Genomic DNA, 23,998 nt, shown 5'->3' on the forward strand with positions numbered 1-23,998 from the left:
GGGTCTGACAATCTACATCCCAGAGTGCATGAGGAATGCCCCTAGCAATAATGGATGCATTGGGAATTATCTTCAAAGATTCAGGAACAGTTCCTACAGACTGGAGGGTATCTAATGTAAGCCCACTATTTGAAATGAGGAAGATAGAAAACAGGGAATGATAGAGCAGTCAGCCTGGCATTAAAAATAGACCTTTCCCCACTACTGAAGATTTAATCGCAGAGCACTTTAGAAAACAGTGCCAGAAATCAGACAGAGCAAGGATGGATTTACAAAAGAGAAATCATCAAGGTAGAGGTTTGGGGTTGGGGGCTGGAAGGTTTGAGGAAGAACATTTTTACCCAGAGAGTGGTGCTGGTCTGGAATGCACTGCCTGGGGAGGGTGGTAGAGGCAGGATAACTCATCGTTTAAAAAGTACTGGATGAGCACTTGGCACACCATAGCTTTCAAGGCTATGGGCCAAGTGGGATTAGCTGGGCAGGTCAGGGCCTTTATGCATCAGTGCAGGGTCGATGGGCTGAAGGGCCTCTTCTGCACCGTTAGTATTCTATGATTGTGACTGGAATTCTTGGTAGATGCAACTAGAGTTGTAACTTGAGGGGGAGCTAGTGGATTTGGACTTTCAACAAAGTCCCTCATAAGAGTGTAAAATTAAAGCGCATGGGACTGGGGTAGTGTATTGAGATGGATACAAAACTGGTTGGCAGACAGGAACCAAAGTAGGCATAAATGGGTCTTTTTCCGAGTGGTAGGCAGTGACAAGTGGGGTACAGAGCGATTGGTCATGTTTATTGAGACAGTGAAAGTATGTGCAGTCCAGACAGATCGTTCCATACATGAAAAACAGAGGACATTACAAATCGACATCAGGTGAAGCATATGGAGTTTTGTGTAAAAGAAGATGCATGGAGGGGTCAGTTCAGTCCACAAGAATGTCATTCAGGAGTTTGGCAACAGTGGGGAAGAAGTGGTTTTTGAATCTGTTATTGCGTGCTCTTTTGTATCTCCTGCCCAATGGAAGAGTCAATAAGCCGGGTGTGAGGGTCTTTGATTGTGCTGTCCACTTCCCAAGACAGCAGGAGGTGTAGACAGTCAATGGATGGGAGGAGAGTTCACATGATGGACTGGTGTTCACGACTTTGTAGTTTCTTATGGTCTTGGGCCAAGCAGTTGCCATATCTGGCTGTGATGCATTCCAAGGTGTATCTGTAAAAATTGATAAGAGTCAGTGTGGACATGCCGAATAGTTTCCTGAGAAAGTAGTAGGTATTGTTGTGCTTTCTTGGTTGTAGTGCTGATGTGGCTGGACCAGGATAGATTGTTGGTGACATGCACACTTAGGAATTTGAAGCTATCAACCATCTCCACCTCAGCACCACTAATGCAGACAGGGGTGTGTACAATACTTTGCTTCCTGAAATCAATGACCAACTCCTTAGTTGAGGGAGAGATTATTGTCGTTACACCACGCCACTAGGTTCTCCATCTCCCTCCTGCACTCTGACTCGTCGTTATGATCCAACTCTCTATGGACATGTCATCAGCAAACTTGTTGATGGAGTTGGAGCCAAATTCTGCCAGTCGTGTGTGTAAAGGGAGTATAGTAGGGGGCTAAATAGGCAGCCTTGCAGGTCCCGGTATGGAGGACCATCATGGGAGGTGTTGTTTATCCTCACTGCTTATGGTCTATGAGTCAGGAGGTAGAGGATCCAGTTGCAGAGGGAGGAGCCAAGTCCTAAGTTTTGGTGCTTTGATAAGAGCTTGGCTGGGATTGTGTTGAAGGCAGAGCTGTAGTCAATGAATAGGAGTCTCAGGTAGGAGTCCTTGTTGTCGAGATGCTCCAGGGATGTGTTGGGCCAGGGAATAGCGCCTACTGTGGACCGGTTGTGGCAGTATGTGAATTTCAGTGGATCAAGGTGTACTGGGGAGTTGATGCGTCTCTGACCAATCTCCCAAAAAGCTCCATAATGATCGATGTCAAGGCCACCAGACGATAGCCATTGAGGCACGTTACCAAATTCTCCTTTGACACCTGCATGATGGTCTTCTTGAAGCAGGTGGGAACCTCTGAACAGAGTAGGGAGAGAACAACAAAGAACAAAGACAAGTGCAGCACAGGAACAGGCTCTTTGGCACTCCAATCCTGTGCCGACCATGCTACCCATCTAAACTAAAATCTTCTACACTTCCTAGGTCCGTATCCCTCTATTCCCATCCTATTCATGCATTTGTCAAGATGCCCCTTTAATGTCACTATCGTCCCTGCTTCCACCACTTCCTCCGGCAGCGAGTTCCAGGCACCCACTACCCTCTGTGTAAAAAAAAAAAAAAAAAGCTTGCCTCGTGCATCTACTCCAAACCTTGCCCCTCACACCTTAACCTACGCCCCATAGTAATTGACCCCTCTACCCTGGGAAAAAGTCTCTGACCATCCACTCTGTCTATGCGCCTCATAATTTTGTAGACCTCTATCAGGTCACCCCTCAATCTCGGTCATTCCAGTGAGAACAACCTCATAGCTAATGCCCTCCATACCAGGCAACATCTTGGTAAATTTCTTCTGCAACCTCTCTAAAGCCTCCACATCCTTCTGGTAGTGTGGCGACAAGAATTGAACACTATACTGCAAGTGAAAGTGAAAATCACTTATTGTCACGAGTAGGCTTCAAATGAAGTTACTGTGAAAAGCCCCTAGTCGCCACATTCCAGCGCCTGTTTGGGGAGGCGGTTACAGGAAGTGACCCGTGCTGCTGGCCCGCTTGGTCTGCTTTCAAAGCCAGCGATTTAGCCCTGTGCGAAACAGCCCCAGTATAAGGTTCTATATAGCTGCAACATGACTTGCCAATTTTTATACTCAATGCCCCGGCCAATGAAGGTTGAAGATGTCCGCAAACACACCTACCCGATGTTTCAGAAGGTTCAATTTCAAGAAGGTAATGGAGGCTACTGACGATAGGTATAAGTGCGTCCAACAAAATTAACATAGAGAATGCATTGAGTTAAGCAGGGAGGGGTGGGCTGTTGCTAGAGATTCTACTCTGCTTTGTAGGCCATTTTGTTTACACTGTGCCACATACTACGAGAGTTTGTACCATCAGTCTGTGACTCTAGCTTAATCTGTGTTGTCTCCTGCCATCATTAATGGGGAGGTTGTACCTAGACATCTTCTTTAGGTCAGGGTTGCTGGTCTTGAATGCCTCAAATCTTGCCTTCAGTAGGGAGTGAATCTCCAGGTTAAACCATGGCTTCCAGTTGGGGAACACATGCTATTCACACATATATTAACAATATTAACAATTTAGATGAGGGAACTCATAATATCTCCAAATTTACCGCTGGGTCGGAGGATGCAGAAATGTTTCAATGTGATTTGGACCAGCTGAGTGAGTGGGCAAATGCATGGCAGATACTAATGTTGATAAATGTGAGGTTATCCACTTAGTAGCAAAAACAGGAAGGCAGATAACATGAATGGCTATAAACTGAGGGGAATGTGCAATGGGGCCTGGGTGCTCTCACACACCAGTCACTGAAGGCAAGCATTGAACTGTAGTAGGCAGTGAAGAAGGGAAGCAGTATGGTGGCCTTCATAGCGAGAAGATTAGTGCACAGGAGCAGGGATGTCCTTATGCAACTATACAGGGCCCGTTTCCTACACTAGTTCGGTGACAACTGAAAAATGCTTTGAACCATGCAGGGGTCGTCAAAGAAGCTTTACAAATCATTTGAATTGAAGCACTTCTTACCAGCTGTCTATTGAAGTTCTGCACACAATGTTCAAATTGTTCATCTTTTGTCTCATCAGCCTTGCCCAGCTTCTGGAGCACCTGGGAGATAATGAAAACAGCATGACCAACGTGCCAGCAAGACAACACTCATCTGGATAGGAGGAGATGACGACATATGCAGAGCAACAGATATCCTATTAAGAACAACAGAGTAGGCCATTCAGTCCCTCGAGCCTGGTCTCCCATTCAATATCACGGCTGAACCACTTGTGGCCTTCCTATTCATAATCTGATCACTAGAAGCGTTTACTTACTGGTACTCATTTTCATTAGTTTTTGCACATTTACAGTATCAAATTAACATTCAAATTATATTTAGCTAATTTTTGAAAGTTAGAGTTGACCATTATAAGGTAAATTAAAATTACAGTTTTCGGCCAACAATCATGGGTTGACTTTTACACGAGTATGCAAGTGGGGAGAAATAATCAATGCACGCACAAGCAGAAGGATCGAGTTGGAGGTCTTATTTAGTTTTGTATTGAACATGAGCAGTGCCAAGGAAGGCCAGTTTTCTATTCAACTTGAAGGCCAATCATAAAGATGGAGATTCTCGTCTAACCGACTCCCCCAATGGATTATTGAGGCAATGTTAAGATGGAACTACGCTGCATAAAGCAGAAAGGCCACAGATCTAAATCTTGGCCTGAGCCAATTTTAACTCTAGTGGAGGAGTCCGAGGTCTGTGACATCTCAAACTCTCTAGTCACAAGGTTACAGTCTGTTCTTTTTAAGTCATAGCAGAAAAATGGACAACCTGATCCAGATACAAAATCAACCATGGTTCGTTTGGGAACAGTCTACCCACTTGGAGTATATATGGGGGCTGACATCCAGTGCTATCTTTCACATAAAAGATTAAACTAAGGCCCCACCTGTCCTTTCAGACAGACGCAAGATCCCATAGCGCTATTTTGAAGAGGAGAGTTTTACCTGGTGGCCTGACCAATATTTACCCCTCCCTCAACAGAATTCAGAAGAGCTGGTCTTTACTACATTGCTGTTTGCAGGACATTAACTGGTCGCTGCATTTCCAATATTGAGGACTACACTTCAAAAGTAGTTTATTGGCTGTAAATCTGGAGATCATGAAAAATGCGACATAGATGCAAGATTCGCCCTTGTCTTGTTATCAAGGAGTCACAAATGGCAAATAAGGACAGGGGTAACTAGGATGCCCCTCTGTCATGGTCAACTTGCCCACTGACTCTCGCTGAGATACTGGAGCAATGATCATTGACAGAGCCACAGAAACTTTACAGCAAACAAAGAGGAGGTCATTCAGCCCATCGTGTCTGCAGCAGAAAAATCTAGCCACCTATTCTAATCCCACCTTCCAGCATCTAGTCTATAGCCTTGCAAGTTGTAGCACTTCAGGTGCAGATCCTTTTAAACAAGTTGAGGATTTCGGCCTCTACCACCGATCCAGGGCAGTAATTCCAGACACCAGTCACCCCCTAGGTGAAATTTTTTCCTAATGTCCCTCTAATTCTGCCATCAATCACCTTAAATCTATGCCCCCAAGTAATGAACACCTCTACAGGGAAAATAAGTCTTTCCAGTCTATCCTATCTGGACCCCTCAATTTTGTACCTCATTCAAGTCACCCCTCAGCCTTGTTCCAAGGAAAGCAACCCTAACCTACTTAATCTTTCCTCAAGCTCTGACCATGTTCTTCTGTACTCTCTCCAGACCAATGTCCTTTCTCTAATGTGCCGACCCATATACAAAAGACCAGCTGTGGCCTAGCCAGTGTTCTTAATACAGTTCTAGCATTACATCCCTGCTTCTGTATTATATACCTTGTGCAACAGAGGAGTGTATTTGCCTTCTTTGCCACCTTATCTACCAATCCTGCCACTTTCAGGGACCTGCAGACATGCATGCCAAGGTCTAGGTCCCTCACTTCCTCCACACTTAGTATTGTCCCACTCAAGTTTGCCTTGCTTGGTTTACCCTTCCAAAATGCACAAGCCCTCACCCCAGGTTGAATTCCAATTGCCACTTCTCCATCCAATTGTTCACACGAGTCTGGAGTCCACAGCTATTCTCTTCACTTGATTTTGGGGTCATCTATAGATCTCCCAATTATGCCTCCCAAAGTTAAATTCACCCTTTGCTGGTCTTTCCCATTAATTCTGTGACGAATACTTCACCCAACTCCCCAAAGTCCAGTCTTTCCCATTCAATGGAATGGGAGATTTTGTTTCCATTTCAGCTGTTAAAATGCAGTTCTAGGCACTGAACTGACCAGCCACATAAATAATATGGTTACAAGGGCAAGTCAGAAACTGTGATGAATACCTCACCTGACTCCCCAAAGTCTGTCCAGCATCAACAAGACACGAGTCAAGAGCATGGATGAAATACTTGCCTGGATGAATGCAGCCCCAACAACACAAGAAACTCCAACATCATCCAGAAGTTTCAACAGTAACATCATTGCAGTGTTAATGTAAGCCTACTGGTGACACTAAAAGATTATAAAAATCAAGCCGCTTGATTGGCACATTCATCCACCACTCCTACACCACCTGCGCAGTGTACACCATCTACAAGATGCACTGCAGCAACTCACCAGGCTCTTTCAAAAAGACCTTTCAAAAGGACCAGAGTAGCAGATGCATGGGAATACCATGACCCACAAGGCCCCCTTCAAATCACATGCCATCCGGACTTGGAATTATATTGTTGTATCTTCAATGTTGCAGTCAAAATCCTGGTACTCCCTTCTACCAATGCTGCAGGGTGTACCCTACAAAACTTGGGCTGTGGTGGTTCAAGGCTGTGTTTTACCACTTCCTTCTGATGAACAATAAATTGTAGCTAACAACGATGCCCACAACTAGTGAATGAATACAAAGAAGAAAAAAATAATACACAGCCTTCCAACTATTTCTTACTTTAAAAAGTGGTACAATTATATAAACCACACCTGCCAGCTTTAGCTCATTTTTCCACCTATACTAATTATATTTCCCAATCTTCTGAGCCATGACCCTTTCTTACTACTGCCCCATGTAATTTTTTACTCATTCTACCCGCCTTTTAGAGTGTTGTGCACCTGCCGTTAATATTTATGTCCCCCAATTCAGTCTCGGCGATGATGATCAGATCCAACATTTCTATTTGTGCCTCGGTTTAGCATCCCATCCAAAAGACAATGCAGCATTGCACTGCACTTGAATGTTTCTACTGAGCAAGACTTCATCCATAACCTGACTCAGACTCGGAGGAAGAAGTAACTTCCAGTAGACATCATGTAGGAATCAGATACAAGGTTATTTAAGTGGTAACGCACAACATGACACACTGGAGAACATGCCAGAACTGAGACAAAGGATCAAAAAGTCAGGAGTCTTTTCTCTAGAAAAGTGATGGGCAGGCAACACAAGATTCTTAGTAAAGGATTTGATAAAGTAGGGGGCGATAGAAAAAAAATATTTATCAATAAATTCAAAAGAGAATTCAGGAAGAACATCTTTACCCAAGGAGTAGCAAGTGTGTAGAACTCCACCATAAGAGTAGTGGAAGTCAACAGTAGTGGGCAGCATGGTAGCATAATGGTTAGCACTGTTGCTTCACAGCTCCAGGGTCCCAGGTTCGATTCCCAGCTGGGTCAGTGTTGTGAGGAGCCTGCACATAGAACATAGAACAGTACAGCACAGAACAGGCCCTTCGGCCCTCGATGTTGTACCGAGCAATGATCACCCTTCTCAAACCCACGTACCCACCCTATACCCGTAACCCAACAACCCCCCCCCCCCCCCCCCAACCTTACTTTTTAGGACACTACGGGCAATTTAGCATGGCCAATCCACCTAACCCGCACATCTTTGGACTGTGGGAGGAAACCGGAGCACCCGGAGGAAACCCACGCACACACGGGGAGGACGTGCAGACTCCGCACAGACAGTGACCCAGCCGGGAATCGAACCTGGGACCCTGGAGCTGTGAAGCATTTATGCTAACCATCCTCCCAGTGTCTGCGGGTTTCCCCTCTGGGTGCTCCGGTTTCCTCCCACAGTCCAAAGATGTGCGGGTTAGCTGGATTGGCCATGCTAAATTGCCCTTAGCATCCAAAAACTGTTAAGTGGGGGTTACAGGGATAGGGTAGATACGTGGGCTTCAGTAGGGTGCTCTTTGTAAGGGCCGGTGCAGACTCGATAGGCTGAATGGCCTCTTTCTGCACTGTAAATTCTATAATTCTATGATTCAATAGCAGAGATGTGCTAGATTAAATACACTCAGGAGAAAGAAATAAGATTTGCTGATGGTTACAGTAAGGTGGGTTTATGGGGGCTATAAATACCACCATGGACTGGTTGTGCTGAATGGTGTGGAATGAGCAGCAGTGTCAGGTCAATGTGGATCTGTACACTCTGCATCGGAATTCGAAACACTCAATGGTGTGATAACTTTCCAACCCTGGGTTCTTCCCTCAAGACACTTTATAAACTTGCCCCTTAGGTGGATTGGCCATGCTAAATTGCCCTTAAGTGTCAGGTGGGATTGCTGAGTTGTGGGGGTAGGGTGGAGGTGTGGGCTTGGGTAGGGTGCTCTTTTCAAAAGAGCCGGTGCGGACTCAATGGGCCGAATGGCCTCCTTCTGCACTGTAAATTCTATGATTCTATGATTGCGATGTGTCACTTAGTGGTAAATTTATTTGATCTCACTTGTGTAAAACAGGTTGGAAGTTTTGCCACTTTATTTGTGAAACTGTTGCTGAAATAGAACATTAGCATTGCAGGATCACAAGCCACATGACAAATAGATGCCCAAAAAAGGTGGCAAAAGCTAATTCAATGCTAACTTTCTGTTGAACATTGGATATATACTTGGGAGACTAAGAAGTTATAGCACTGGAGACTACTATTCAGTCCCAATGTGCCAGCTAAAAGTAACAACCCAGCTATGGTCCATATTTCCACCTTCTGCGCCACAGTCCTGCAGGTTACTGGAGTTACTTATCCAAGTGATTTTTCTTCACCACCCTTTCTGGCAGCGAGTTCCAGACCACCACAAAACTGAATTGAACCTCTCCTCTAATCCTTCTGCCAATTACTTTCAATTTTGCCCTCTGGTTATCAATTTGCTCTGCCAACAGAAATAGGCTATTCCCGACTATTTGGACTCCTCAATTAAATCTCCTCTCAGCCTCCTGTTCCAAAGAAAATGACCAAAGCCCATCTCATCTTTCATCATAATAAAATTCTCCATTCTGGACATCCTTAATTTCCTCTGTCCAATCATATCCTTCCTGTAATGTGACGACCAGACTACATGCAGTGGGTCCTCTAGCTGCAGTATAAATATGTTCTACCATAACCTCATATAGTCTAAGAATTGGCATAAAAAGGGAATAATCAGCAGGATCATTCTTCTTTCAAAAGAGTTAGCACAGGCACAAATGTCCTTCCATGCAGCAAGGTTCTATGACTTTCTGCAAATGTCAAACACCATACAATTAATGCAGTGCATCGTAAAATTAGATCCAAAAGGGGATTTAAAAAACGCACTGTCTGCATTTTCCACATGCAGAAAGCTTCCAAGAAGCGATTGCTGACATTGCAGGCATACACTCAAGGTAGTGAATGCAGATAAATCCCAAACCTTTTTACTCAATGCGGTCGACATTCAAACATCTTTCAGGCAATGGCAAGCAGCACAATAACTAGGAAAATGAAAGACCATGGACAAGGACAAAATTAATTCTCACTCGGGAGAAATATGGGTTAGTGAGGAAAGGCAGCACAGACCCACCAAAGGTTAACCATGTCCAACAAACCTGACTGAATTCTCGGTGGGCAAGTGAAGCTAGCGCAGTAGGTGGTGTACTGATGTTCAAAAGACTTATTTGAACTGAGCAGAGGACTGGTGATAACGCGAGTAAATAATTGGCAAAAATCTATCAACCTCTTATCTAGCATCTACAGCAATGTCCAAACTTCTACTATCCTATTTGCATAGGCATTTTCTAAAAGGTTGGACTTTTTTTTTTTTTAAAGTCTATGCCCCAAGTCCTAGACTCCCCAACCAGCGGAAATTATATTTTGCCAACCTATCCAGTCAGGTCACCCTTAATCTTCTACATTCCAGGGAATACATTCCTAACTTGCGTAACCTCTCCTGCCTGCTGAACACTTGAATGCAAGGTATGATTCTGGCAAGATGCTAGTAAATCTATATACAGAGGTTTCCTTGGGTGTGGTGCAGTGTGAGCAGTTGTGGTCTAATCAGGGCTTCTACCCCATTTTTTTCTAGACTTACAGACAAGAGCAGCATTTCATTAGCCTTTTTTAAAAATTATATTTTAAGCCAGTTTATGACATTAATGATGTACCTGGAAACAGCCCTCAGCCTCTTTAGATCTCCATTATTCTAATTTCTCACCAATTAGCAAGTACCCTGTTCGATCCTTTGTAGATGTAAAGTGGATGACATCACATTTGACCAGTGTTAAAATTGGTTCGCCACAATATTGTTTATTGGATTATTCAATATTTTGCATTATTACACTCCCATCTGCAATGTCACTATCTTTGGACCATCAACAAATTTAGACACAGCTATTGCATCAAAGTTTGTTAGTGAACACAGTGAATTGTTGAGGCCCAAAAATGGTCCTGGAGACACCCAATCACATCCTTCCAAATAAAGGAAGCACTGTAGCAGTGGTTAGCACTATGGCTTCACAGCACCAGGATAGATTCCCGGCTTTGGTCACTGTGTGCGAAGGCTGCACGTTCTCCCTGCGTCTGTGTGGGTTTCCTCCGGGTGCTCCGGTTTCCTCCCACAAGTCCGGAAAGACTTGCGGTTAGGTGAATTGGACATTCAGAATTCTCCCTCAAGTGTACCCGAACAGGCGCCTGAATATGGTGACTAAGGGCTTTTCACAGCAACTTCATTGCAGTGTTAATGTAAGCCTACTTGTGACAATAAAGATTAAAAACATAAAGTGCTTGTCCATTATCCCTACATTGCTTTGACTTCCCCAACCATTTTGGGTTACTTTTGTATTGTTGCTCGTGCATGACACAAGGAGTACAATTTTGATGTTTGTGGATTGTACAACTTAGCAATGCAGTAAAGAGACCGAGGATAATGGTATCAGGAGGACAGACTGATGAAAGTGGCAGGCAATGTAACGCACAAGTATGAAGAGATGCATGTTTGGAGGAATATGGAAGAACAGTATAAATCTAGATGGTACCATTGTGATCATCGGGTGCATTTTCACACATCCTGAACAGGACAGGGAAGATGGTAAAAAAGGATGTTATGAGAGCATGGGATACTTACAATTAGGAGCAATTAATGTAAATACATCATAAATCTTTACAAATCTTGTTAGAAAGTTCAACTGCAGTACTGTATTCAATTCTGAGTACTGCATTAGGGTGAGCGCAAGCAAGAGTGGAGAGGTTAGGCTTGGAGTGAAAACTGGATGGATTTTGATCAAGCAAGTAGGCATGGATTGGCTCTTCTGGGTAAGAAACCAGAGATCATTGATGTAAAATAATTGATAATAAAGAAAGCTAGAGGGGTTAAAATAAGAAATCATCAACTTTCAGCAGCAAAGTGGCAGATGGAATTTGACACAGAACATAGAACAGTACAGCACAGAACAGGCCCTTCGGCCCTCAATGTTGTGCCGAGCCATGATCACCCTACTCAAACCCACGTATCCACCCTATACCCGTAACCCAACAACACCCCCCTTAACCTTACTTTCATTAGGACACTACGGGCAATTTAGCATGGCCAATCCACCTAACCCGCACATCTTTGGACTGTGGGAGGAAACCAGAGCACCCGGAGGAAACCCACGCACACAGGGGGAGGACGTGCAGACTCCACACAGACAGTGACCCAGCTGGGAATCGAACCTGGGACCCTGGAGCTGTGAAGCATTTATGCTAACCACCATTCTACCCTGCTGCCCCATAAGTGAGAGGTGAGAAGTGAGAGGTTATGCATTGGAGGTCAGTTGTAGGGACTACACAATAAATGGGACTATACTAGGAGGGGTAAATGAAGTAAGAGATCTTGGTGCAAGTACACAGGTCCTTAAAGGCAGCAGTTCAAGTAGACAGGGTTGTAAAGAAAGCATATGGAATGCACTCCTCCATTAGCAAAGGTGTTTGAATTGTACAAAACACTGATGAGGCCACAACTGGAATATTGTGCACAGTTCTGGTCACCACATTACAGGAAGGATGTAACTGCTCTGGACAGAGTGCAGAGGAGGTTTACAAGAATGTTGCCTGGGCTAGAAAAGTGTAGCTACTAGGAAAGATTGGATAGGTTGGGGTATACACAGAGTCTAGTGAGAGTCTGGAATCCGCTGCCCAAGTTGGTTGTGGAGGCAGAGACCCTAAACTCTTTAAAAAAGGTACCTGGCTCTGCACCTTAAGGGCTGTAAGATACAGGGCTATGGACCGGGTGCAGGAAGGTGGGATTAGAAATGGCACCTGGCTATCCCGGCATGGACAAGATAGGTCAAATGACCTTGTTCTGTGATTCTCTTCTAAGAGTTGAAGATCTGGAATATACTACTGGAAAGAAAGAATGACAATATTCCCTATGGAAGTTACCAAGTAGTAATTGGACACACACTCATGTTGACTAATTTGCAGGATTATGGAGAAACCATTGGAGTGTGGGAGCAATTCAACAACTATGAGAGCTGGCATAGCTCTCCTCCCATGTAAACTTCCATGGCCTATGCAAGGAAAACATAAGGTACTACTCAATGGACTTGTGCACACTGCCGATTACCAAACCCAAAGTCAGTATAACAGTCCAACTTGCACCATTTATAAAGGCAAAACATCTTGACGATCGGTACAGAACGAGGGGAACACTAATAAAAGGGTTGAAAGCAGAGGCATGGGAGCAGTGGTTAAAATGCAATATTTTTTAACCACAATACCATGTAGTAAAAATGTTACCCCCCATATTGTTCCACGTTCTATATTGTTGGATAATAGTTATTGCACAGAGTAGGCCAACCAGCCACATCAGGTGGGCAGATCATTCAGCAGGGTTTGAAAGATCAGGACATCCTCCCAATGTCCTGGCACATAATTCTCTCTTAAAGCAACATCACTAACAAAGATAAATCTGGTCACATTGCCTCCAATCCAATTTCCACGCTGCAACGTTATTGACATGTCATTGAAAAACTTCTCTGTATAATGAAGTTTGTATTCTGGTAGTACAGGCTCAATGGAGGAAGAGAAGGGAGCAGTGAGGGATCCTCCAATCCATGCACTTGATTCAATAGACATTTTATTCCACACAAGAAACATTATAAATAAAGATTTGGGGCTGTGTAGTAGGCAGCTAATCTGGATTCAGCTCCCTGCAGTAAATTTGCTTGTTCAGTTTTTCGTCAAATGCTTTATGTTTAATCTTCTCGCTGCACATGTCACAAGGGATGACCCTTAAACCTTGCACAGCTCCAGAAGTGCATCTGAACTGCAAAACAACATTAACAAAAGCAAAGATTAATAATGCAGTTTCTGCCAGAGAAGATGCTCAGAGCTTTAAAAGCCAGTTGCGCCATGAATACCAGCAAAATAATCCGCTCAACCCAATGACTCAACAGAAGCACTCACCATCCCGTGCAGCATGGAGTAATTCAAAATAGCAAGGTGACTACTTCAATCATAATCTTGCAGCACAGAAGGATTAAGCAAGGAGGAGATTTTAGACAAACTAGGTTGTATTCCCAGAATGTTAGACGGTATAAGGGGTGATTCGATACAAGTGCAAGATTCTAAACTACACAGGGTAGAGAAATTATTTCTGTGGGCCTCCTGGGGCTTGGAGATTGTCCAAGATTTGAGTCAGATATTGATGAAATTAGGAAGTGCATCTCCACATAAGGGTGATAGAAGTTTGCAATTCATCAGAATATAGCAAACCATGCTAATTAATTGTTTGCTGAAAATCTGATGGGTGGATTGGTATCCAAGCAGATGCGATGGGCCAGATATGCATCAAAGATATGACTACAGATCAGCCAGTTTCATTCATTGGCAGGAACAGGCTTGAGGAACTAAATGGTAATTTGACCCATCTTCCTCCTATCATCATCTAATAAGAGTTATTAAATAGTTCACCCCCCCCAAACCCTCAATAGCCTTGCAGATTTCTCCTTTTCATGTTATGGCTCCAAATCCTTTTTTGAAATTACTATTTAAACTGGCTCCACCTCTCCGTTAACAGCATAAAAAATATTCCTCACCACCCCTGCCCCCATCTATCCACCTGTAGTCACCGAAGTTGGCCATTCCCTCAATACAAAATGGAGGAACGCAAAGCTTGCAGGGCAAAATGGACAAAGTTTGCAGCACAAGCAGGCTGCAACATGCAACTGTGTATTCTGTCTGCTAAGAGAGCAGACAGCACCAAAACGAACATTCCACATACTAATGAAGCAATCTCCAGGACAGTTAGCATAGTAATGGAACGCTCCCAAGGACAAAGGAAACAAATAGGGAAGTGATTGCAACATTGTATGGGAAGCCAGACACCCCGGCACCAGCGGGGTTCGAAGACAAAGAACCTGAGGGACAGCCTCAGTATTGGGGGTTTCAAACAAATCGATTGGGAAGAGGCCCAATCGATCCCCAGCAGATAGAGGGTCCGCCCAAAAGGGCGCGAAGTCCTGGGACCTATAAAAGACAGGTCCCAAACTCAGTTTGTTCTTCTTGACCAGCCCTCCTCTCGACCAGCCTTTACCGAAGAAGACCTTGACCGAGAGAGAGGGGGGGTTCGGACAGCAGCCGCCAGCAAGCAAGTGTCTCACAACGATCGCTACCAGAGATAGACACTCCTGACCCCTTTTAACCCGTACCAACCTGAAGTCTGCGGACCCAGTGTAGAGCAAAAGGCCCTTGTCCCCTGATCCGGCAGTTCCTTATTCAGATAAGAATTGGTCTATTTAGTGGTAGGAATAGTTTAGTCATCTTAGCGTGTGCATGAGTAGTTTATAATTGTATTATAATAAACTCATTTGTTTGAACTTACTAATTGGTGTATGGTTTTATTGCTTTGAACTTAACCTTGAAACTTGTGGCAGTATCTTAACGATACCTGGCGACTCCAAAGCTAAATAATGAAACAGAGCCAAATTGTGTTACGCACACTCACCCAGAACGAGCAACACACCTTGCCCAGTTCTTCCACCATTCTTCTATCCTCTGGTTACCAGGTCTCCTGCCAGGGGAAGCAATTTAACTGCCATCAACTCTTGGGACTTAGCATCAAGATCAAGGTTGATACTCCAGTGCAGCACTAAGGGAGTGTTACATTCAGGTGCAGGTGCCATCTTTTGAATGAGATGTTAAACAGAGGCCCTGTCTGCCCACCCAGGTGGAGGCGTCATGGTATCATTGGACTAGTAATTTAGAGACCCCGGGTAATGTTCTTGAAACTCAGGTTTGAATCCTACCATGGCAGATGAAGAAATTTGATTTTAAAAGAAATCAAGAGTCTAATTGTTGGCATAGTGGCTAGCACTGCTGCCCCTCAGCTCCAGGGATCCGGGTTCAATTCCAGCCTCGGGTGACTGTGCACGTTCTCCCAGTGTCTGCGTGGTTTCCTCTGGGTTTCCTCCCACAGTCCAAAGATGTGCAGGTTAGGTGGAATGGCCATGCTAAATTGCCCCTTAGCATCCAAAAGGTGGGGCTACAGGGATAGGGTGGACAAGTAGGATGCTCTTTCCAAGAGCCGGTGTGGGCTCAATGGCCTCCTTCTGCACTGTAGATTCTTTCATCCCATCTGGTTAATGTCCTTAGGTAGGGGAAGAAATTCATTATCCAGTCTGGCCTACATGTGGCTCCATACCCACATGGTCAACTCATATGCCCTCTGGAGTTGAAGTGGAATTTGGGATGGGCAATAAACACCAGCCCAGCCAGCAACACCCACAACAAGAACAAAAAAATCCAAGGCACTATTCGTAGCAGGGATTTATTCGGAGTGTCTTGGCCAACTCGGCCACCCCCTGTAGCTCTGGCCCTAAGCCTGCTGGGAAATAGGGCTGTTAAAAGAGACATTGTAGCCTGTTGGGTATTGTAAAGGCACCAGCAAAGCTGGATGGTTAAAAAGGCCATCTCTGTATCAACATAAGCAGCATAAACACTGGGGGTCTGCACAGTGAAGTACAAGATGTGCAGTCAGAGTGAGAACAGGAGCTGATTGGACAATGGCTGTTGCTATGCTTTGGACAGAGTGATTAAACAGAGGCCAGTGTGTGTTGTGCTCCTGAGAAGAAATACAACCCGGGTGAGTCACAAACATTCGTGACCAGAAAAGACATTGAGTGATCAGTGTTGCCCTTTGAGCACATGGCTGGAAGCAGGAGATAAGTGCCAGCGAGACAAGGTGGAGACAAACGATTTCAGTGAAACCTCGAGGAACAACATCACAGAAGGAAGTAGCCTCAAACTTAAAGACACAGCCTGATCCCCATTTGTGCCTGGCCAGTGTGAGTGTAACAACGTCCTCCCCAAATCAATTCCAAGTTAATAGTTTAATCCATGCTTGGTGAACTTGTAGTGGTAGCAAAGGAAGGTAGAATCATTTGTGTGCTTGTCGATAGGACCTTTCGTATGCCTTCAATGCCGTAAAGGACATTTGCAGGCATGGAAGGCGCTATTGAAATGAAAAACACTAAACTCCTGTCAATTTGGAACACCTATAGTTTTCCTCAAAGTTCTCTACATGAAGCACGAACCCAGCTTCACATAATTAATTGAAGTCCCTCATTCCAGGTTCAATTCCTGTGAATTTCCAAGCCTGCTTCTTTGAAATAGTGTCCCAGGATCTTTTACATCCACCTGAAGGGCAGACAGGGCCCCAGTTTCATTGATCCCTACAATGCAGAAGGAAGCCATTCGCCCCATCGAGTATGCACAGACCCTCAAAGAGCACTCTACCTAGGCCAACGCACCATCCCCACAACGTGGTCATGGCCAATCCACCCAACCTGGACATCCTTGAACTGTGGGAGGAAACCAGAGCACCCGGAGTAAACCTATGCAGACACGGAGGGAATGTGCAAACTCCCCACACAGTCCTGAGGCCAGAATCAAACCCAGGTCCCTTGTAGTAGCAGTGCATCTCATCCAAAAGAAGACTCCAAAACACTCTTTTAATTAGTGGACCTTGACACAGCAATAGGCAAAATGTTTTTTTTATAAAAGTGCTCTGATAGCCCTTCCTTGGAGGGGGTATAGTTACAATAAAATCTCAAAAGCCATGAAAGTAGTTTCCACTGAATCCACGAGTGCTACTTTTAAACAAAACAAGCCTCCTTTGCCCGGAAGTTTGACTCCTCTCAGTTAGATTGTTTCCAGAGTAAATGAAGAACAGGATGGTGGGGTGAAATAGTTTTGAATATATGCATTTGTCAAATCAACAGAAGACAGCAGAAGCAGAAAATTCCTAGTGTAATCCAGGAGCTTTTAAATTTACATGGCTTTACTGTGTTTACCAGATAACAAGAGAACAGTTTTCAACAATACTCTTTGTAAAACAACTGGCAGAGAGAATTGGATAATATCCAAATTTTACAGAGGTTCAGAGGAGGAGGGGGCACAAGATCAATGTAAAGTAATAGGTTTGATCTGATCAGATTTATGACCTACCATGTCATTCAATACAAGTCTTCACCAAAGGGAAAAACCAAATAAAATTCAGCTTTAATTCACAATGTCTAAAATACGCCGAGCAGCCAAGGGGGAAGATGCACATGGAGGAGTTGGCTCTCAAAGCCTGCTGCACCATTCAATGGGATCCATTCAATGGGATCATAGCTGATCGGAACAGCACCAAAAAGTTAAAAATTCATGGCATAGAGTTGGCTACCCCTCTGCATTAATCTGAAACTAAAAACAAGAATAACCAAAAAGGAATATATTAAAGTGCTCAGTTAACACTTTAATCCCTGCTTCTTCCCCGTTGTTGCCAGACTCCTGAATGACCCCCTTATGGGCTGAACTAATCTCTTCACACATCTTCTCCACTTAGTACAGTGCTCCGTATGCTCACCCGTTGCCTATGCCTTCATGCATGATGATCTGCACGCAGTATACTTTTAACTGTACCTCTGTACTCGTGACAATAAAACAAACCCAGATCAACACAACTTCTCCCTTATTCCAGAACCCAGAGGATTGCCGCATTTAAACAAAAATACATCTCCCACCCCCTGAGGATCAGCACATCATTACAGTGTTCAAGATTTTGCCCTACAACAATGAATCCACTGGGTGGTTGGCTGGGGCGCAGAGCTACTCAACAAGCTACGATGGGCTTTAACAGATGTTGTACATCTCAGTGAGGAACTATATGACGACTCAACTGATGGCCAATTGTCAAAAGCTATTCTTAGCATTTGCACTGTGCAGGCTGCAGCATCTTTAAAGCTTTACATCATACCCATCGGGTTCAGTGCCAGGCCACAGTAACTCCTTCGAGCTGTCGGAAAGGATTTGAGGAATGCATATATTCAAAACCATTTCACCCCACCACCCTGTTGTTCAGGCCACCATCAGCAGCTGGTGATCCAAATCATTCCAACAACACCGCAAATTTGAAAAAATAAAATCAGAGTAGGCCACACAGTCACTCTGCCATTCAATATCTTGGCTGATAAATTTAGAGTACCCAATTATTTTGTTTTCCCAATTAAGGGGCAATTTAGCATGGCCAATCCACCTAACCTGCACATCTTTGGGTTGTGGGGGTGAAACCCACGCAGACACGGGAGAATGTGCAAACTCCACACAGGTGATGACCCAGGGCCAGGATTCGAACCCAGGTCCTCAGTCCCACTCCGCCACATGCCGCCCCGACTGATCCTCTTAAAAATAATTTTTATTCAGACAAGATTTCCATTATAACACAAACAATACAACACCCACCCAATCTCCCTCTCCCCTCCCCCATAAAGAAAGCCAAACATTAAAACAAAATACAGAGACCACACCCCTCTCCTCCCCAACAGCTGACAGTGACCAGCTCCCGACAAAGGTGAAGGCTGACACCTCAAAATAGAACCCTGCCACTGATCACCTCAAGGTGCAAAAATTCCAACAGGTCCCCCAACCACGCAGGGGCCTTGGGAAACACTGGGGACCTCCACCCAAGCAAAACTGTCCTCCGGGCTATTAGCAAGACGAAGGCTAGGACATTTACTTTCGTCCCCGCCTGCAGCAGCGGCAAGTCAGAAACTCCAAAAACTGTCACGGCTCCAGCTGAATAGCCAAAATTCCCAACTGTCAATAAAAAAAAAAAAGAGACCCCGACCCAGAAGAAACAAACTTGACAAAAGACCAAAACATGTGCACATGATCACTGATCCCCTAGAGCAGTGCTTCTCAAAGTGTGGTACGCGTACCGGCACCGGTACGCGAGCCATCGTCTGCCGGTATGTGGAGTGTTTCCAGAAAAGAAAGACAGTAATCCTGGATTGGCTTGTTTCGCTCACCAGTCTCTGGCACATTGGGAAAAAAAACTACCGGTCCGCCACATCAGATAGTTTGAGAAGCACTGCCGTAGAGCACTGCTCACATCGATCCTCCACCCTCCAGAATCCACTCATACGTGCCCTAGTTGGGTGCACCACAACAGAAACCAGATCAGGCTTAACCTCAAATTGACCCCGTGAACAGCCTCACATCCACACTCCCCCCAAACCCATTTCCTATTTTCTTCCAACAATGCCTGCTCCATAGCCAATATTTGCCCATAAATATCCAAAATCGTACTGCCCCTAACTCAGCCAAGGACAGGCCATGTCCATAAACAAAGACAATGGTACCAGTGGAAATGAAGGAAGTTCCTTGCGTAAAGAATTACACACATCAGAAGCGCCCCCACCACACACACCCCATCTCTCATGCCCTGAACAATGAATCGAAGTCAGACAGCTCAAACCTACGGTTCCTGCAAATTGGAGCCAGCAATGACATGGAACCGAGTTTAAAATTCTGCCTAAACCATTTCTTCACCTGCATGCTTGGTGGTGTACTGACACCCAGGTCACTTTGTACATTAATATTTTCCAATTGACCACCATTTAAATAATACGGCCTCTTATATCACCACACATTACCAAGCTATGTCATCAGCAAACATGGAATAAATTACATTTGGTTCCCTCATCCACATTTTGATAAAGCACCGATACCTGCGGGGCCCACACGTCATGGTCTGCCGCTTCAAATAAAAAAGACCTGTTTATTCTCAATATTCATTTAGTATGTGGGAGTCTTTTAAAGGAGCAGTTGATGGGAGTGCACGACAGGCATGTGCCGGTAAAAAATAAAAAGAGGACAGGAAAGGCAGGATTTGGGAATCATGGATGACCAGAATATTGTCAAAAAGAAAAAGATGCATATGTGAGGTACAGGCAACGGAAAAACAGATGAAGCACTTGAGGAATACAAGCAAAGTAGAAAACAGCTCCAGAGTTAGGAGGGCAAAACAGGAGTCACAAAATGTTCTTGGCAGGATCAAGGAGAATCCAAAGGCATTTTATATGTATATTAGGAACAAGAGGGTAGCTAGAGAAAGAGTTGGCCCACTCAAGGACAAAAGGAGGGAAATGTGTAGAACAGGAGGAGGATGTAGGCGAGGTCCATAATGAGTATTCTGCATCGGTATTCACAAAGAAAAGGGACATGCTGATTGGTGGTGTCTCAGAAGGAACAGAACATTTTAGAACAGATCGTTATTACGAGGGAGGAAGCGTTAGGTGTGTTAAAAAGCATTAAGGTAGATAAATCCCCAGGGCCAGATCTATCCCAGATTACTGCAGGAGAAGAGATGAAATCGCTGGGCCTTCTGACAGAAATCTACCTCATTGTCCTCAATGGCTACAGGCGAGATCCCAGAGGATTGGAGGATAGCCAATGTTGTACCTTTATTTAAGAAGGGTTGCACGATAACCCAGGTAATTATAGGCCAGTGAGCTTGATGTCAGTGATAGTGAAATTGTTGGAAAAGATTCTCAGAGATAGGATCTATGCACATTAGGAAGTGAATGGTGTTATTAGTGACAGGCAGCGTGGTTTTTTTTTTTAAATGAGGGAGGAGGAAAGCTCTCACTAATTTAATTGGGTTTTTTGGTGGTGGTAAAAATGATTGACGAGGAAAGGGCTGTGCATGTTGTCTACATGGACTTTAGTAAAGCATTTGATAAGGTCCCTCATGGCAGGCTGGTGCAAAAGATTAAATCACATGGCCAGGGTTGAACTAGCTGGATGGATTCAGAACTGGCTTGGCCATAGAAGACAGAGGGTATCAGTGGAAGGGTGTTTTTCTGAATGGAGGTTTGTAACTAGTGGTGTTCCATAGGGATCAGTATTGGGACCTCTGCTTTATAATAAATATATAGATCGAGGTTGAGGGGCAACCTGATGGAAGTTTAGAAAATTATTTGGGGTATAGATAGGGTGAACAGTTGGAGGCTTTTTTCCCCAGGGTGGATTTGAGAATTGCAAGGTGGCACAAGTTCAAGGTGGGGGAGGGGGGGGGGGGGGTGTTGGAAGGTTCAGTGGAGATGTGCAAAAAGTTGTTTTTTTTTTAAAGCACACGAGGGTGGTGGTGGTGGCCTGGAATGCACTGCCAAGTGAGGTGGTTGAGGCAGATACATCAACGACCTTTTAAGACTTATCTGGATATGCACATGAACAGACAGCGTATAGAAGGATACAGGAGGTTGGTCTAGATAGGACACGTGATAGACACAGGCTTGGGAGGGCCAATTCCTGTGCTATATTGTTCTTTGTACTTGTGACACTAAAGGTTATTACTCTATTAATTTCTTTAATTTTATCAGTCCTTCTCCCAGATATCTATACCCACACTACCCCTCTCACTAGTGAACACCAACACAAAGTATTCATTTAGAACCCCACCTACATCCTCCGACTCCTCACACAAATTACCAATGATCCTTAGTGGGCCCTACTCTTTCCTATTTATCCTTTTACCCTTAATGTACTTGCAAAACAACTTTCCTTTATTTTACCTGCCAGTATCTTTATGTCTGGTGGCACAGTGGTTAGTATTGCTGCCTCACGGCGCTGAGGTCCCAGGTTCGATTCCGGCTCTGGGTCACTGTCAGTGTGGAGTTTGCACATCCTCCCTGTGTTTGCGTGGGTTTTGCCCCCACAACCCAAAGATGTGCAGGGTAGGTGGATTGGCCACGTTAAATTGCCACTCGGTGGAAAAAATGAATTGGGTACTCAAAGTATCCTTATGTCCACTTTTGTTGCTCTCCTAACTTCCTTTTAGAGTTCCATCTTGCACATTCTATACACCTCCTGAGCATCTGCTGTTTTGAGCCTCGATATCTGCCATAAACCTCTTTCTCCAATGCTGTAGAGTTCACTGGATTTGTTGGTCTCTCTCGATTGGGACATGTTGGGCCTGTACTCTCCTATTGTCTTCTTGAATGTGTCCCATTGTTCGGTCACAGATTTACCCAGAAGTGTCTGCTCCTAGTCCACTCAGGCCAGATCATATTAAAGTCGGTCTTCCCCAGTTTAGAATTTTAATCTCTGGTCCATCATCATTCTTTCCACAATAATCTTGAATCTAACAGTGTTATGATCACTTGTCAAAACCACTTGCAGGACTTCAACCACTTGCCCGGCTTTGTTAGCCAAAAATTAAGTCCAGGACCACCCCTTCTCTTGTAGGACCTTCTACGTACTGGTTTAAAAAGTTCCAGGATGCATCAAGAATTCTGGCCCTGCTAAACCCTTCACACCGACTACCACAGTTAATGTTAAGTTGAAATCCCCCATTATCACTACCCTATTACTTTTACACTGCTTAAATTTGCCCACATATCTGCTCTTCTATAGGCCCCCTAACCATCCAGAGAACTAGAACACTCCCAGCAGTGTTATCGTTCCTTTTTGGTTTAAGTTCTACTCATATAGCTTCATTTGAAAAGCCTTTTAAAGATGTGGTTCTTCTTTATTGCTGCAATTAGTTCCCTGATCAAAACTGCAACACCCCCCTCTTCCCCATTTCACCCAAGATCCAATATCCTGGAATATTGAGCTGCCAATCCTGCCTTTCTCCCAGGTATTGCAGTGACAGCAATAACCCCTTCCCCCCCCCCCCCCCCCCCCCCCCCCCAATGTTTTAATTTGTGCCCTCATCTCATCTGCATTGTTAGTCATACTTCTTGCATTAAATTACCATCCAATCGTGCCAAACTCCCTTGCGACTTAACTGGCTTCCAACCTTTTGCTTTCCCCACCACTTGGATGTCTCTTCTAATGTATCTCACCTTGCTGGACCGGCTCAGGATTCCACTCCCCTGCCAAGTTACTTTAAACCCTCCCAACAGCATTCGCAAACCTCCCTGAAAAAGGACACTGGTCACATTTCAGTTCAGGTGCAAACCGTACACTTTGCACAGGTCCCACCCAAAATGATCCCAATATGTCAAATCCTGACATATGTCCTCCCTCCCACAAGATCTCTCCAGCCACGTGTTCTTCACTAACCTCTTCACTAGCACGTGGCAGTGGGAGTAATCCAGAGATTATGCAAAGCAGGGTAGAATCTCTAGCAGCAGGTACACCTCTCCCCGATGAACTCCAAGCGTTCAATGCTCATTTTGAGCAGTGATGTGGAGATGACAGCGTTGCACTTGGGTGAGCACAGTAAGGAGTCTTACAACACCAGGTTAAAGTCCAACAGGTTTGTTTCAAACACTAGCTTTCGGAGCACTGCTTCGTCCTCAGGTTGATTCACCCAAGGAAGGAGCAATGCTCCAAAAGCTAGTGTTTGAAATAAACCTGTTGGACTTTAACCTGGTGTTGTAAGACTTCTTACCATTTTGAGCAGGAAACTGCCTCAGCAGCCTCAGACACACCCATACTTGCCATCACAACCTCTGCATTCAAGTGAACCCTCGGAAAGCAACAAGTCCCGACAGAGTCCCTGGTCGTGCACTCAGGTCCTGCACGAACCGACTGGCGGGTGTGGTCACGGACATCTTCAACCTCGCCCTACTCGATTCGAGGTTCAACCTCACCCTACTCTATTCCCAGGTTCCCACCTGCTTCCAGGCCCCAAAGAAGAACCAGACAATGTGCCGCAATGACTAGTCTGGTGGCCTTGACATCAATCATTATGAAAGTGTTTTGAGGTTGGTCATGGC

The 23,998-nt window shown here is 44.7% G+C and overlaps 1 protein-coding gene across 5 annotated transcripts in view; it reads right to left on the bottom strand.

Moving 5' to 3' along the window:
• Positions 1 to 23,998, bottom strand: part of LOC119962145 (myc box-dependent-interacting protein 1-like) — a 164,898-nt gene that overhangs the window by 104,867 nt on the left and 36,033 nt on the right. For all 5 annotated transcript variants that reach the window (XM_038790070.1, XM_038790074.1, XM_038790071.1 and 2 more), the window contains exon 2: positions 3,748 to 3,828. In XM_038790070.1, coding sequence (XP_038645998.1) covers positions 3,748 to 3,828 — 81 coding nt within the window. The remainder of the gene's footprint in view (positions 1 to 3,747; positions 3,829 to 23,998) is intronic.

The sequence above is a fragment of the Scyliorhinus canicula genome, chromosome 2, assembly GCF_902713615.1.
Source record: "Scyliorhinus canicula chromosome 2, sScyCan1.1, whole genome shotgun sequence".
Lineage (NCBI taxonomy): Eukaryota > Metazoa > Chordata > Chondrichthyes > Carcharhiniformes > Scyliorhinidae > Scyliorhinus > Scyliorhinus canicula.